Source organism: Panthera onca, chromosome C1 (genome assembly GCF_046562875.1).
Source record: "Panthera onca isolate mPanOnc1 chromosome C1, mPanOnc1 haplotype 2, whole genome shotgun sequence".
NCBI classification, from domain to species: domain Eukaryota; kingdom Metazoa; phylum Chordata; class Mammalia; order Carnivora; family Felidae; genus Panthera; species Panthera onca.
In genome coordinates, this window is record NC_138346.1 from 4594517 (window position 1) to 4612276 (window position 17760).

Consider the following 17760-nt stretch of genomic DNA (forward strand, 5'->3'; position numbering starts at 1 on the left):
GCATGAACAGGGGAGGGGCAGAGAGAGGGGGAGACACAGAATCCGAAGCAGGCTCCAGGCTCCAAGCTGTCAGCACAGAGCCCAACGTGGGGCTCGAACTCACAGACCTTGAGACCATGACCTGAGCCAAAGTCGGATGCTCAACCGACTGAGCCACTCAGGTGCTCAGATTTCCTTCTTTTTTTTTTTTTAGCTGGATAATATTCCGTTGTGTGTATATAGTATATACCACCTTTTTTATCCATTCACCCATCCACTGACAGGTGGTTTCCATCGTCGTATCAATCGTAAATAATGCTGCGATGAACATGCATTGAAATAACGCGTACATCTCTCTTCAAGTCCGTGACTTCATTTCCCTCAGATATGTACCCAGACGTGGGATTGCTGGAGTGTAGGGTAGTTCTATTTTTAATTTTTTGAGGAACCCCCATACCGTGTCCCCAGTGGCTGCCCCGGTTCGCACGCCCACCGGCAGTGCGGGAGGTTCCTTTTCCCCTCACCCTCGCCAGCACCTGTTGTCGCTCGTCTTGTGGATGACGGCCGTTCTGGCAGCCGGGAGGATGTCTGGGCCAGCAGGTGGGCTGTGTGGTTGGCAGATTTGCTTCCAGGGTGCTGGGCGAGTGTGGATCCTGTCCAGCCCGTGGGTGAACAGGACGGCGCCCCGCCCCCCTTGTTCGGTAGGGTGGCTCTGGGTCCACAGTTGGGTGCTCAGGCAGCGAATAGGCCATTTGTTCTCTCTTTAAATTTTTTGCCTGTGATCACAGAAGAAAAAATATTCCATGAACACACACACGCGCACGGCCTTGACTGCATAGTCATTGTATCATTTGAAACGGGAGAAAGGGTAGGACAGGGTTTTTGTTTTTGTTTTAATGTATTAGACAAATAACCATTTATTTCTTTTTAGGTCTGGCGAGGTTTCCATCAACATAAGAAAACCGAAAAACTGAGGCAGGAGGAGATGATATTCCTGGGTATGGTAAGTTCTCTTACAGGCAGGACGCGCATGTGGCTTTCTTGAGACTGTGTCTTAGAGAGTTTTTGTGGGAAGAGAGGAAAGAAAAATAGGTAACCTGTGACTGAAGAGAATGGAGCGGCCCGCACTGCACGGGAGTGTGCCTGGGGGATCTGGACAGAGCAGTCACGTGTCCGTGTACACATCTCCCTTGGAATACGCAGAGCGTTCCGGGCGTGGGAATAAGCTCTGAATTGCTCACAAACCGCCATTCCTGCGTGAGGTCTGCCCTGCCCTCCGTCAGTATTTGTGGTCAAGAGAATGGGTTTGCACTGAGCTAGCTGGCTTTTGGGGGCAGATCTCCGTGGGGATGACTGAATCAGAGCTGAATGGGTGCGTATTAGTTACCTGTTGCCGCGTAACAATATGACCACAACCTAGCAGCTTAAACACACACTCATCAGCTCAGTTTCTGTGGGTCAGGAGTCTGGGCTTAGCTAAGTCTCCTGCTCAGGGTCTCACAAGGCTGCAGGCAGCTGTCATCTGAGGCCCACGTGGGTAAAATCCACTTCCAAACCTGTGCGGTTGGGAGCAGGATGTAGTTCAGTGCCCCATATTTAATGCCGGGATAAAAACATTGATAGATACTGTGGCTGAGGCTTTGAAAATGCTAATCATGTACCAAGCTCGAGTGGGGCTAAAAGAAGAAAAGAAACACAGATAACCACAAATACCAATAAGCTTTAAAAAAAAAAACCAAACTATTAAATAGTATCCTGAGTGACTAAGGTAATGAATTAGAAAATACTGAACAGAGAAGGTGATCTAGGGAAGTACAAAGATCAAAACAGACCAAAGAGGTAAAAAAACAAATACCCAAACAAACTAATCACTGCAGTGAATGCCAAGTGATTTTCTGCATCCCGGCTTTCACTTGGGGCCTGTGAGAAGCAGGTGCCAGGATGGAGTTGGATGGCCAGAGGATTTACCGGGAGGAGCGGAGGGAGGCTGGGGGAGCCCCACAGGGAGGCCGGAATGACGGGGCGGGGGGGGGGGGGGGGGGCCGGTGGCAGGAGAGGGGTGGAGAGGAAGAGCCAGCCCGGCAGTGCTCTCGCACCATGTTTTTTAAATCTCTGCTAAGAAAGGAAAAGAAAGCCAGTAATGGCGATGCCCGGACTGGGCGAGGACCCAGGGGCAGGTGCAGCCCGGGGACAATAACCAGGGTTTAAGTGCGCGCCCACCCTTCTGGGGACAGTTGGTCTCCTTATAAACATTAAAGCACAAGGGAGACCGGGGGGCTCAGTCGGTTAAGCATCTGACTTTGGCTCAGGTCATGATTAGCGATTCGTGAGGTCGAGCCCCGCGTCGGGCTCTGTGCTGACGGCTCGGAGCCTGGAGCCCGCTTCGGATTCTGTGTCTCCTCTCTCTCTGCCCCTCCCATGTTCATGCTCTGTCTCTCTGTCTCTCTCTCAAAAAATAAATAAACATCAAACACATTTAAAAAAAAAAACACTTAGGCCTGTTTGCTCAGTAATCCTGACCCTTGCAATCTCCATGCTAAAAAAAAAAAAATGTGAGCAACATTTACGATATAGAATTATTCGTATCAGAGCAGTTTTATACTTGGTAGACAGGTGCCCAGAAACAGTTCACACAGTTAAAACGTGCCATTGTGTGGCTTTAGAAGTGTGTTTAGAGTTTCTGTGTAACGTGCCAAGTGTAAAATGTGAACCCCGTGATCCTAGTTTTAATGCTTTCACTTATTTTTACACTTTTCTACAATAAACGTGTTTTTTATGTCTAAAAAATTACACATAAAGTACATGTTCAAAATTTTATCCCAGGAGAAAATGGTAGGAATCATGGTTTAGACAATCTGTAGCTTTCTTTTTAACTGAACCTTTAAAATTTTTTTTAATGTTTATTTATTTTTTAGAGAGACAGAGCATGAGCGGGGGAGGGGCAGAGAGAGAGGGAGACACAGAATCCGAAGCCAGCTCCAGGCTCTGAGTTGTCAGCACAGAGCCTGACATGGGGCTCAAACTCACAAGCCGTGAGCTCATGACCTGAGCTGAAGTCAGGCGCTTAACCGACTGAGCCACCCAGGTGCCCCGAAACTTTAAATAATACCGATTCACAATACATTTTCCCACGTCTGTGTACTTCTTACCAAATGTATATCTCAATAGGACAAAAATCAGGATTTATGATTTTTCTTGCTTTCTATTTTTAACAATTAATATACTCAGAGAGGTTATGCATCCAACTTCGGCTCAGGTCGTGATCTCATAGATCGTGGGTTCAAGCCCCACATCGGGTTCTGTGCTGACAGCTCAGAGCCTGGAGCCTGCTTTGCATTCTGTGTCTCTGCCTCTGTCTGCCCCTCCCCCGCTTGCACTCTGTCTCTCTCTCTTTCAAAAAATAAACAAACATTAAAAAATTTTAAATGTATATATATATATGAACTCAAAGAATAACGTGAAAAGTAAAAAAATAACAAATGTTATTTATACTTTTGTAACCAGTGTAGGAAAGTGGGTTTCATTATATTACTCTTTCCTTTTTGTATTTAAGTTATATTTTCTAAGACTGCATTCCACCTTCTCACTTTTAGAGAAATCAGGTGGTGACCAGTGTGTGGGTGATACGAGCACAGTGAGGCACAATAGCTCTCTCAGTTCTGTGATCAACCATCGACGTGTTCCTTTCACCCATATTTCTATCAGGTCTTCTCCTATAAAAATATTAGTTTCTTTTTGGGACTTGAGGATTTAAATAAATTATGAGATCGTATCAGCGATATTATTAAATATAGAAAAGCTGTAATTGAGCCCCACATTCGGGCTACTGCTGTATAATTTTCATCCGTGTTATGATGGCACGTTCTGAGTAACCAACGGCGGGGTAAATACACTTGATGTTGGAATATCTTGTATCTCCCTTCGGCCCTATGTCCTGGACCAACCACTCCACCCTGCCACTATGACCCCTGTGCACCACCTCCGTTATCAGCACAGAATTGAAAATACGAATTATTTTGCTTGTGGAAAGAATTCAGGCCCATCTTCCAGACACTTGGAAGGGTGTAGTCAGCCGGTGGAGGGGTCTGATGCCACTGCACGTGTTTATAAAGCCTAAATGGTGACATCCAGCCTTTATTGTCTTAAAGAATACGATCAGTCATACAGTATGTATGTACGATTTAAGAAATACCTCAATCTTCATCACCTATTTTCTTGATTTCCCTTTGATCTCTGAGTTTAAAAAAAAATGAGTCAACATTTCTCTTTGGTATCGAGACACCTGGGACCCCAGCCCATCTCTTGCTGTGCACCTGCTTGGGTGTGCTGAAAGAGCCACGTGGGTGAGCAGTCCCGGCCAGCCGTTGCTGATGTCTACGATTTAAAACGTTCACTGGGTGGAATACTATTTAGCCGTAAAAAGGAAGCCTGTCGCAGGCTATAGCACAGGCGAACTTTGAAGACATCGTGTGACGTGAAATAAGCAGTCACGAAAAGATAAAAATACTGCCCGATTCCACTTGTATGAGGCACCCAGAGTCATCAGAAACAGAGACACAGAGAGCAGAATCATGACTGCCAAAGGCTCGGGGGGCGGGGGAGGGGGGCCGGCAGTCATTGCCCAGTGGGTGTGGGGTTGCAGTTTTGCAAAATCAAAAAGTTCTACAGATCTGTTTCACAGCAGTGTGAAGACGCAGAACACTGCTGAACTGTATCCCTAAAAAGTGCCTCTTATGGGTTTGTTTGTTTGTTTAGCCACAATTAAAAAACCTGTTTTTCAATTCACTGGGACATTGCAGCGTATACTGAAATGATTCTATGAGAATCATGACTATTTGCTAGTGGTCAAAAAACACAAATCAAAAATTAAATGAGATACTGCGTTTCCTTGAATCTGAGATGTCACCAATTATAAGACGCATCGTGGTCTTTACATGCTCTTAAAGAGAATACTGTCAGATAAAACAAAACACCACCTTGATTGTAATCCACATCCATCCCTAATTTTGGACACGTTAACTATGAAAACCATGCATCTTAGAATTAGTGACATATGGGACATCTGGGCGCCTCAGTCGGTTAAATGACCGACTCTCGGTTTCGGCTCAGGTCACGATCTCACAGTTTGTGAGATCGAGCCCCACATTGGGCTCTGTGTTGACAGCGTGGAGCCTGCTTGGGATTCTCTCTCTCTCTCCCTCTCTCTCCCCCTGCCCCCCTCAAAATAAATAAGTAAACATTAAAAAAAAAAAAGAATTAGTGAAATAAGCTAAGTTGTTTCTATCTTATAAGCAAAAGAAAAAAATTTTTTTCAAGTTGTAATTATTGGCAAGGGTGGGAGGCGACGCCATGAGTTACGTGGACTCTGCCTTTCTAAAAGACGATGAGCAAAGTGCATGATGGTTAAGATGTTTACATCCTGTCCCCACAACGTTCTATCTCTGTCTTGAGGAAACCATCCGAAATAGAGATTTATGCCCGTGGAAGTCTCCTCCAGGGTTCTTTTTGATAATGACAAATCGGGAATAAAGCCGGTTCAGAGTAAGGACGTAGTTAAATAACTTCTAGTGGACCCACATTAATGCAGTCGTATGTCACCTTTGAGAACTATGTTTATGATTAGTTTTTGATGACATGAAAATGCTCAAAGTAAAAATTCAAGGTTTGGAATTACACATATAATTTGATATGATTTCAACTAAATATATACACACATCTATGCACTTGCAAAAGAAAGAAAAGATACCGTGTACAATAGCATTCATTTTTTTTAATGTGGGGACTTTGGAAGATTGTTTCTCTGTCATTGTATTTTTCAACATGCTTAAACTTTACTTCATTAACTGGGAAAAAGTACACATTTAAAACGAAAGCAAGTGGGCGTAGAATCATACCAATTTTTTTTCTCCTAAGACCTCCACATCATTTGGTGCATATGGATGGGGAGACAGACAAAGATATAAATCTGTTTCTCTCTCCAGCCCTGAAGAGGCAGACACATGTACGATATCGTGAAAAAAACAATGGTTCACTCCAACTTTGTACTTTCCAAACTTAACTAGCAGTCAAAACATTCAATCTAAGATCATCTAAGTTTGACATGAAATTTTACATTAGCAGTTTGGTTCAACAATTTCCTTTTAATTTAACTCAGCATGCATGTCCTGGATGTCTATTACGTGTAACACGTAGCCAGAAACTCGGGAAGAGCCTAGCACTCTTTTTCATCCGAGAATCTTAATTGCTTACACTGATAGCACACAAAGACAGAATTACGTGTTTATTACTGTATTTTTTCTGTTTTACTTTGGAGTTTATATCTTTTCAGCTCAAATCAAAGAAGTCTGTGTTAATTTTTCAGCAGTTCAGGGTTTGGATAACATAAAGAGAGCAACTTGTCTGTTTTGCGTTAAATGTGACTTTCTCTGGTTTGCCTTTTTTTTTTTTTCTTCCAAGTACGTCTCCTGCTGGTAGTGTGTATTCTATTGAAATTTTACACCATCGAGAAATGTATGGGTTCAATTTTTAAGAGAATGGTATCTCCTGTCCTCTGGCTGATAACCATAAAAAGCCATTACCCCAAATCCAAGAAATGTCTTCAATTGAATATATTTTCCACTATATCACTAATGAAGATATTGTCCACTCGTTTTAAAATTTCATTTTGCCATAACTTCATTTCGTTCCATCACGCCAGTGAATAAGCCGTTGACTTATCTGATCAAAATAGTATTTGTATGTTTTGGGAAGCTTGGCCTATTTCCAGGTATTTAGTAACTGAAACCAGAACTAGAGCAACAGACATCATTATGCCTTCCCTTCCTGACCAAATGTTTCCTTTACCATTGTCATATAAATTATTTTTTTGATATTGCCATTTTAAATATTTATATTCTAAAATCTACAAAAGAAAATAAATAGCACTCTAAAAATTCATGTGCAGTTACTTTAATTGGCAGAGCCAATGGGGTGAATCGAGCGGAAGGAAAATTAATGAATGTAATATATTTCATTCTGTGGATCCCTTTGAAATAATTTGTCCTATGGTCGTGCCCATCGTATATTTTATGTTACCCTGGAGCTAGCAATGTTTTCATTATAATAACGCTGGGGGACAGTTATTAAAGAGGAAGAGCCGTCGCTTGGAAATGAGTCAACTAAGTCTTCAAAGCACCATAAAACCCTGCTCACCTTCAGATTCTAACATCAAACAAGCTGTATTATAAATTATCTGTTGGTCAATCTGGTCTTCCTTATTAACAAATAACCCCAGGGCACCTGGCTGGCTCAGTCGGTTAAGCGTCTGACTCTTGGTTTTAGCTCTGGTCATGAACTCGCAGTTGGTGAGATCGAGCCCCATGTTGGGCTCTGCGCTGACAGTGCGGAGTCTGCTTGGGATTCTCTGTCTCCCTCTCTCTCTGCCCCTCCCCTGCTCGCTCTCTATGTCTCTCTCTCTCAAAATAAATAAATAAATGATAATAAGAATAATAACCCAAAGTTGGAGCTTGGGCCCCCAGTGAGCTCCTGAAACGCAGCCCCCTCAGAAGCCCCACTTGGGAAGCCTGTATGTATGTCAGGAGCCATCGGTGGTCATGGGCTCTTCCTTGGGAACTGTTCTCAGAGCCAAAAGGAGAGAAGGACCAAGAGGACGTGCTCTTTGTGGTCACGACTTTAGTTCCAACCAAAACCGACATCATCCAGCTTGGTCATATATATTATTCATTACAGTTCAAATGATGTTTGTTTCTGGAAATTTATTCTCAGAAAAAAAAAAAAACAGATTTGTCATGATTCTTGGGGGTTTTGTGTAGTTTTAGTTTACTTTTTGAAGGCAAAAGAACTGTTTCCTAAGCGGCCCTGGGGGAGGCAGCATCTTCGAAATGAGCGCATGTCTCCAGGCACCAGCTTAAAGAGTCTATTCTGCCATGTTGATGAAGACAGGTTTCTGGGTGGCCCGCTTGTGCACCCAGTTCTACACGGGGACCTGTGGGAGGTCTTTGGGTGGCATACCCTCCCTCCCTTGAGCCTCAGTTTCTTCTTCCGTAAGAGCAGGATGCTGCCACCTATTTCGCAGAGAGATTCCAGGCAAAGGGCCTGACCTACAGCTTGGGGTAGGATAGGCCTTCAAGGAGCAGTGGCCAACATGAATCATCTTGGAAAAGCATAGTACGTTGTCGCGATAACTGAATCATGAAGAAGTGTGATAACTTGTCTACGTAATGAAACACAGTATATTCCAAAATAAGTTGTTGCAGAAAATACCCACGCCACTAATTTCAAAATACACACTCTCCTGGCCTTTGTTATTTGCTACTCAGATTAATGAACTTGAAATTAGCCTGTTGAAAGTAGGATCTCAGAAAGTAATGGAGTTGGAGCAGCGCACGTGGTCTGACTCTGATCTGCAACCACCCCATGTAGCTGCGGGGGGAGAATTGTGACAGTCCCCTAAGGCAGCAAGCGCTGCCCCCACAAGCCACACGCACTGTGTGTGATGCACCAGAAAAAAGTTCGCAACCCAGGAAAAGCAGTGACCCTGGGTCAGGTGTACGCGAAAGGCTCTTAGGCTGGGCAGAGAGATCAGAGCTTGAGGGAGGGCACCATTTTCTGTTAAATGGGACTTACAGCCTACCTACTCAGAAACCTTTCGTTTGATATTAAGTTATTACTATTTTAATTCTGCTTTATTCTTGTTCCGCGTCCCCAGACCATCAGAAATTACATGACAAAAAGAATTCTCTTCCTTATCCTTCCTTTGTAGCCTGTTCCCAGGATTTTTTTTTTTTTTTAACGTTTATTTATTTTTGAGAGAGAGGGGGACACAGCATGAGCGAGGCAGGACAGAGAGAGAGGGAGACACAGAATCCGAAGCAGGCTCCAGGCTATGAGCTGTCAACACAGAGCCCCACGCGGGGCTTGAACTCACAAACCATGAGATCATGACCTGAGCCGAAGTCAGACACTTAACCAACTGAGCCGCCCAGGCGCCCCTGATCCCAGAATTTCTTAGCCTACATCCAAGGGCAGAACGTTCATCCTCAACTACCTTAGATTTGGGCTTGTTACACAGTCTGTTAATGTAGCAGGTAGAGTGGTGAAGGCCATGAATTCCGGAGCCCGCCCATCCGCGTTCAGATCTGGTTCTACCGTTTCCCAGCTGTGGGGACTTCCGGGAGTGACATGACTTCTGGGTGCCACGATTTCCACATAGGCGGGATGGAGATGGCCATGGCACCACACTCATAGATTTCGTGTTAATTTCTAAGGAAACTGCTCTCTGGAAAGCATTTAAGATAGTGTCTCACCTAGAGCACACAGTAAGCACTATGTGAGCACCAGCTGTTACTTTTCTTCAAATGATTTAATATCGTGGGTTTAGATGTTCACATCCTTCGTGATTCTAAATTGCCTACTAAACTGCCCAACTTTTTTAATCTATTTAAGTATGGAAAGATGGGCTTTGTTGTACACTGTTGTGCGAAGAGTAAATCTTGCAACGTCTTTGCGGGAAAGCATCGGCAGTATCTACCAAAATTACAAATGAACATTTTTTAAAGTATGATCTATCGTACCCATTTAAAAAAATTTTTTTTCAGGGGCACCTGGGTGGCTCAGTCGGTTAAGTGTCTGACTTCGGCTCAGGTCACGATCTTGCAATTTGCGGGTTCGAGCCCCGCGTCAGGCTCTGTGCTGACAGCTCAGAGCCTGGAGCCTGCTTCGGATTCTGTGTCTCCCCCTCTCTCTGCCCCTCCCCTGCTCGTGCTTTGTCTCTCTCTCTCTCTCTCTCTCTCTCTCCGTCTCTCAATAATAAGTAAATGTTAAAAAAAAAATTTTTTTTTAACATTTTCAGACAAAATGGGTTAAGCTGGAAGAAACCTGTCACTGGAGAGACACAGCTGAGCATAGAGGGTGGGAGCAGAGATGCCGGAAATAGACGCCTTGGGCCAAAGCCCCAGACTGCCGCTTCATGGCTGTGTGACCCTGGTCAAGTTCTTGACCTTTCAGTGCCTCAGTTTCCTCCTGTATAAAATGAAGATAATAATGCCACCTACTCATAAGGTTATTAGGAGGAATAAATTAGTATTTGTAAACCACTTACACTAGTGCCTCACAGCCTACAAGTGGCATCGAAGTGTTTGTTTTAAAAATATTTAAAGAGGGGCACCTGGGTGGTTCGGTCAGTTGAGCGTCTGACTCTTGATTTCTGCTCAGGTCATGATCCCAGGGTCGTGGGATTGAGCCCTGAGTCGGGCTCTATGCTGAGCATGAAGCCTGCTTGAGATTCCCTCTCTTTCTCTCTCTCTGCTCCTCTCCCCAACCTGAGCGCACTCTCTCTCTCTCTCTCTCTCTCTCAAGAAAAAAATATATATATTTCAAAGAAAGTAGGACACAAATGTGGCTGAGTAAGCTTCTATCACTTATCAGTTGTAAAGCAAATCTTAAAGTTGTAAAGCAAATCTTAAATCTACAAAACAGTTTTTAGAAGTTAGGCTTAACGAGCTAGAAAATGTTTTATTATCTAATAGTTTTGCACGCACTAAAATTGCGGCATCCTAAAATAAGGCCTTACCATAACTACTCTGGGCAGAGGGCAGGAGACTACCGTCGGCTATGGGTCTGCTTACAATTTTATTCCACCACTTCTGCTGGGTTCCTCTTTTTTAAGTAGCTGTATTTGTATAAACACACACATATAAATATAGGTCTGTTACTCTGGAACGAAATGACGGAACAAAATGGCTTGTTTTCATAAACTAAGGAGCATACACGCACGCGCACACACGGTCTTGAAATGGATCCACCGAAGAGCTGTTTCCTCCACAGCGTGAGGCGGGAGCAGGGAGCCCACTGAGCCCGCCTCTAGATGCTTCCTGATGAACACCAGCACACGCTGCGATCAGAAGGCTCCGGAGCTAATTAATCTCTGCACTGATGACAGCAAGAGATTTCACGGGATGGTCATTTGCTCCGAGTGGACTCTTTCCCTCCCCCAGACCCGTTTCGGCTTCGCCTTCAGTGACAACAAAGCACCATAAAGACGCAACCCCCCCAAGACGATGAGCTTCTGGAGAAAGTTGCCAGCATTAAATCACTTATCTGCAAGTGTATTTGTGACTGACAAATTGAACAGATTTTCATGTGGACAAATGTCCATTTTATCTGACTAATTTGAACAAGGATTTTTAAAGACAAAGCCCATCAAACATTAGATAAGCATTTTAAGTTAATGGACCGTGGAGTCCTATTTCCCCGCAAACCCGGGAAGCATCATCAGATGTCCTATGTTTACGGCAACATCAATTATTAATATGTATATTTTTGCTGACAGAGGACCTTGCTATAAACGTAGGTTTCGCTATGCGGTTCCGGGTCATTAACTGTGGAAAGCTTGTAAATATAATGGTTTATTCACATGGGAAGCCTTCATTAAGATGCATTATTCTACAGCTGATGTATTTCAATATATACTATATTATCATGTTCTCTATTTTCCCTTTAATATTTGTAATTTATTTTTAAATGAGTTGCTGTTTATGCGGTGAGTTAACAAATTTGAATTCCATATGACCAAAGTTGCTAACGAGGAAAAGATATCTTAGCCCAAAGGAAAAGCTGCTCATTAACATAGGACCTAAATATATTATAACCTTTAAATTCAAAAGCAACTAGAGAAAGAAGCTGCAAATGACCCCAAATGTATTTTTCGTCAGAGAAAGTCTATATCAAGAAACATGCATGAATACACACGTATTAACGGCACAGCATGGTGTCACGGGAGGAACACAGAACGGAAGGAATCGGGAAACCCTACTACCAGCTTCTTCCTTAATGTAGAACGACTTGGGAGAGCCACTTAGGTATGATCCCCAGGGTCCTCGTCTGTTCAGTGGGATAGTCACATCCTCGTATCTGCCTCCAAAATGGACGTGGACGCCAGTCAGGGAACGTAGAGGAAGAACGCTCAGGACAGAGTGCATACCACTGGGGTTGTTGCAAAACTCCAGTGAGAGCTGAGAAATTTCTCTGCTTTGCTCAAAGATCATGCAAGTGTAAGGAAGTTGGCTGAACGCTTCGCAGAGTTCTGGAGCTATTGCCAAGACCCAAATCAGAGTCACCTCCTCAATGTTTCATTTTTAGAGACAAAAGGGAAAAAGACGAGCTAAAAATATATTTTGCATGCGTACATCTATGAAAGAAATCTGCTACAAATTACCATAAGAACAATGTAAGGGAGGGTAGAGCAAGATCCTATGATTGGCTGATAGAGAATCAGAAAATTAATGCAAGACTTCAAAACGATTTTACACATTCATCGCAGACAAAAAAAATTGGGGTACAGATCTATTTTAACCTCTTCACGGACACAGTGAACTTAAAATAGTCGTTGAAGTGGGGCACCTGGGTGGCTCAGTCGGTTGAGCGTCTGACTTCGGCTCAGCTCATGATCTCACAGCTTGTGAGTTCAAGCCCCACGTCAGGCTCTGCGCTGACAGCCCGGAGCCTGGAGCCTGCTTCGGATTCTGTGTCTCCCTCTCTCTCTGCCCCTAACCCACTCGCATTCTGTCTCTGTCTCTCTCAGAAATAAATAAACATTAAAAAAATTTTTTTAATAGTCATTGAAGAGATCAGGTAAAAATATGTGAATTGTAAGATTCTACTTCATACGTTGAAAATGTACATACTAGGAATAAAAAATATCACCTGGAAAATACAAGAATTGGGTACTTTTTAAAATGATTAAATAAAGGAAATTTCTATCTGTTTTGGCACAAGATACGGAATATAGAGTCAGGCATTTGAGCACATGCGTAGCAAGGAAACTTAGATCATTTGTTTTTAACGTTGTTCTTTAAAGCGATCCTATGATTTTCATTCCAGATTCACTTATAAAGTGGTTTTGGGTTTTTTTTTCCTACCATAAAAGTATGTTTTCATTATACTTAACTCAGACAATTGGATTATTTCCTTAGACTTTTCAATGCATATTTTTAAAGTGTTATATGTGTAATTTCTTTCATCTTTTTTCACTGACTTTGTGTTGTTGAGTGGGTGCTGTATTCTAACAGCATCTTGATTGTATTTCTAGTTGACAAATCACTCCCAGAGGTTCACAGGTATTTCTCAGAGATTGTGTGTGTGTGTGTGTGTGTGTGTGTGTGCGCGCGCACTTATGTGCATACGTGTTACAATTAACTATTTCACCCATTTGGAGCTTATTTTAGTATATAGCATCAATTGAGTGTTTAAGATTATGTTTTTCCAACTAATTAATTTAAGTTTGTAATGTTGTTAATGTCTTTTGTAAACAAGGCAAAATTTTGTTCCATGTTTGAATTTTATCCTGTATTTGTTTTGAAGCTTTTGAAATGAACTTCAATGTTTTTCTCTTACCCCTGAAATTTTCTTTATATGGTAGCCCCCTAGCACTCCTGGGTTTCACACACTTAGACGTCGGTGCACCTGCTGATATGACGGCGGCCACAGTAAATGCACCGAGGGCTCACGTGATGCCAGGCTCTGTAACAGGATCTCACATAGGGCGCTTCACTCAGTCTTCGCAGTGTGATACTGTTCCCATTAAAGAGGAGGAAACTAAACCGTAACAGTGTCAATGCCTTTTACAAACTCCTAGAGGTAGCAAATGGCTGAGCCTCAACTTACATCCAGGCTTCTGTCCCAAACCCCATACCATGGCTTTGGGTCAGATAAGCCAGGGATTGATTGTTTCCTACCTCTCCCATTTGCCAGCTGTGTGAATTTGGGAAAGTTAATTAGCCTCTGTGGTCCATTGCTCATATGATAAAAATACCCCCCTGGCCGGATTATTGTAAGAGTTGAGGGATTACTTCTGGAGAGTGAGGGTGTACTCATTCGGGAAATGATACGTGCATCATCTTCTGTGATGCTTCTTTTAAACAGCGCTTCCTCCTCCTTCCCCTCCCCGTCCTCCTCCTCCCCCTCCTCCTTCTCTGTCATCATTTTAGGCTTTGCAGGCCAGACAGTCTCTGCCACAAACCATCCAACATTGTTCTTGTAGTACGAAAGCAGCCACAGACTATACGTAAATAAATGGGCTCGGCTGTGATCCAGGATAACTTTACTCACAAAAACATGCATTTGAGCCAGGTTTGACCTGCGGGCTACAGGTTACCAAACCCTGGCCTGGATAGTTATCAGAATCACCTGAGGATTTTCCAAAACTGCTAGTTTCTTGATTCTTCCTCACTCCCAGGATTAAACTGGGAATCTGGTTTTTTTTTTAAGCTCTCCAGAATTTTGAGGAAAAAAAGAAAATGTGGATAAATAAGTCACCAGTAGATTTGAGGATACGTTGCCTCTAAAAGAACCTCCCCAGGGGCATCTGGGTGGCTCCATCGGTTAAGCATCCAACTTTGGCTAAGGTCATGATCTCAGGGTTCGTGCGTTCGAGCCCCACGTCAGGCTCTGTGCTGACAGCCTGGAGCCTGCTTGGGTTTCTCTCTCTCTCTCTCTCTCTCTCTCTCTCTCTCTCTCCCCCTCCCTCCCTCCCAGGATGCTCTCTCTCTCTCTAAGTAAACTTTTAAAAAAATTATAAATAAATGCAAATTAATCAATGGACATAACTGAAAATCAAATTAGTTCTGGAAGATAATGTTCAGGAAACCTCCGATAACACAGCGCAAATAGATAAAGGAGAAATGGAACATAGAGGAGAAAAGTTCAGCCTAGCAGAAGATAGATCTGGTGGCCTGGCAATTTTATCTAACATTTATTGCAGAGAGAGAAATGGGGGAAGAGGCAATAATAGCAGGGAAGTGTTCAGAGTCGGAGACGCAATTTTTTATAGTGAATAGACCCACCAAATGGAGAGTGTGATGAATGAGTAAGTGTCCCTGCCTGGACGCATTTTGATAAACGTTCAGAGCTCCAAGGGTAAAGCAGGAGGGAGAAGAACTTATGTACGAGGAACATCCGTGTCCGACAAGCCAGTCACGGGCGGCTCTGCCTGCTGGAAGTTTCCTCCAAGGTCGCTGCCAAAGGTGGGAGGGACGCCAGGAAACACCTCCAAAGTGCAAGTACTTAGCAGATTCACGGCTGCACGTATCCAGTCTGCAAGTTACGCTCATGGGCGTGTTTCGGCAAAATGAAAACTGAACACAAGAAAAAAGAGTAAACAAAAATCAGAGCAACTTCTGCTTCAACTTCGGGAGCATTTGCTCATTTCCACAGTGTAAATATCCCCATCGCCCATTCGAGCCGCTAACCGATACAGCGCAGTTGGGCAGGTTGGTGCCGTGGCACACTTTATGTGGTATTTTCACCGTGGCGCTAGGGCAGATATGCACAATGCCGAGAGCGCAGATGATACAGTAACACCCAGTCAGACCATTAGGAAGTGATGAGTTTTGAGTATTGAGGGCTTTGTAATGCAATTTACTTAATTGTAAGTTTATAGAAATTAGCATTCTAAAATGCTCACAATGAACAATGCATTTAACAGCCAGCTTGCAAAATTCTAGAAAATGGGTCAATTGGCTCTCATGAGCCGTCGCGGGCTGGCTCCCGCAGACCACTGAGTGTGCCCTTTATCTGCTCTCTGGCCTGGGCTGACTCTCTGAACTGCTTAGAGCTCAGATCCTCTATCTGTGAAGGAAGCAGAGCTTCAGGGATGTAATTGCAGGTACCACTGCCCTGTGGCGTCTTCCTTCTCCAAGTCCCTTTTTGGTCCGAAACTTCCATCCAAACCCATGTTGCAAAGCGTCGTTAGGGCGGCTGGCATTGTTCCCTACGATGTCATCCATTACTCCTGTCTTGCCAATTCCGTTTTAGAGGACCCTAAAGAGCAGGGATTATGTTTCAAAATGATTTGGTTTTTTTTTTACGTAAGTGCTGCACCCAACGGGGAGCTTGAACTCACGACCCTGAGATCAGGAGTCACATCCCCTATGGACTGAGCCAGCCAGGCTCCCCTCAAGGTGATTGTGTATTTTCTCTCACCACCACCCCATAGATGTTGGAGCAGTGCTGAGCATCTGATTGGCACTCCCTAGCCAGACTTCTGTTGACTTGCTAACCAGCAGATTTTAAGGCAGAACATTGTAGCAACAAGATGTACTATCAGGGTGAATGTCCGGAGTCAGCGGAGAACTTCCTCCCTGGGAGGTCTTTAACCACAGAAGGGATGTTTGCAGAGTTGGTTTGGGGGTAGTTTTTCTTGCAATCGGAGCACCCAAACTTTCCACTTGCTTCAAATACTTTCTTCCTCTATAATCTTTGCTGTCCCATTAACCAAGATTTGGAAACATGTGACTTTCCATAGTGTGAACAGTTTTTTGTCGTATTTATTGAATATGCTTTTTTTCCAGCTAACCGCCCCCCAGCTGGCAGATGGTATGGAGTGATCCCCATCTTTCCTCCCCACGGTGGTGAATCACTTCTTAAGACCCGCCCGCCAGCCATGATTCTTTCGTTCTGTGTGCATGTCTTGTATGCCTTGATAAGACGCCACCAGAGACATCGACATATTTGACGAGTGTCTGGTGTTCTTTGGCATGAGAACCTTTATGATCTTGTGTTTTCAGAATCCACCTCCCCTGTTTAATGAAGTCAGTGCCACCATAATCCAGGCTGAAAAGGTGTCCTCCCTGAGGAATGAGGTGCAGATGAAGCATGAAGAGAAATACAGAGAAGCCTTGGTCACAATCAAGGATGATCTGAAATTAATAGAAGGTCCAGATATCAAGGAGAACCTTCAAGACCAGATTCGGCATTGGTTCATCGAATGCAGGTAAGCGTGAGCGGCCCGGTGATGTGTCCCGATGGTCTCTTCTGTAGGGGTTGAGGTTCTTGTATGTTTGTAAGCACAGAAGCATGTCCTTGTAGATAGACTCATGGGTTTTTTTTTTAAGTTTATTTATTTTGAGAGACAGAACAGAGAAGGGGCAGAGAGAGAGGGAGAGAGGAAAATCCCACGCAGGCACTATGCTGTCAGCATGCGGGGCTCGAACCCACAAACCCTGAGATCACGACCTGAGCTGAAACCAAGAGTTGGACAGCTTAACCGACTGAGCCTCCCAGGCCCCCCCTGATTCATGGAGTTTTAAGCTTCATTTTAGAAAGCGGAATGTCAGGGCTAAGAATTCAGGAATGAACTTTTTTTTCTTTTAATGAGATTGCTTTTTGTGCTGGTGTTTTGGGTTTGTTTTTTTTTTAATAAGGTCCATATGGTACTTTTGTGACCACATGGAATTGAACGTCATGGGTAGATGACACAGCCCCACGCTGTGGGGCTTCCTGGGCCACGTGTGGCTGGAAGCCGAGGGATCCAGTCACAAGCAGGTCCTGGGATCTGGCCAGCCCGTCTCCTTGTATGAGCTTGGGATTCTCAGTCACAGCCCTTCTCTGTCAGAATTCTGTGAGGCAACTGCTGCATCGGTGACCTGACACCGGGGCCCTGGGCCTCCTTGAAATGCTGGGTGGGTAGCAGCTCTGGGGACCAGGCCCCAGGGTCTGCGTGAAGGGTCCTCTTTAATGCCCTTGCGTGAAACGTTAACTGACTTAAAGCTTGCTTTACGAAAGAGGGTTTTTGAAACGTCTTCGTTTTTAGAGAATCACACGTGGTTAGGACAGACACTCGTGGAGCACAGAAGTTTCCACACAGCGGAACAAACACTTTGCAGGCAGCCTAATTTGAGCAGTTTTAAAATCTATTTTATTTCAAGGCAGGGGGTGGGGGTGGAGAAAAAGAGGGCAGATTGTAGTGCTCTGTCCCAGGAGCCGCGGAGGCCAGACTTGGCCATC

At 44.0% G+C, this 17760-nt stretch overlaps 1 protein-coding gene across 1 annotated transcript in view; it reads left to right on the plus strand.

Annotated features, from left to right (window-relative positions):
* DRC11 (dynein regulatory complex subunit 11) overlaps positions 1-17760 on the plus strand; it is a 153925-nt gene that overhangs the window by 17945 nt on the left and 118220 nt on the right. Inside the window, exons 5-6 of the mRNA XM_078450742.2 lie at positions 911-982; positions 16542-16747. Of these exons, the coding sequence (XP_078306868.2) occupies positions 911-982; positions 16542-16747 (278 nt within the window). The remainder of the gene's footprint in view (positions 1-910; positions 983-16541; positions 16748-17760) is intronic.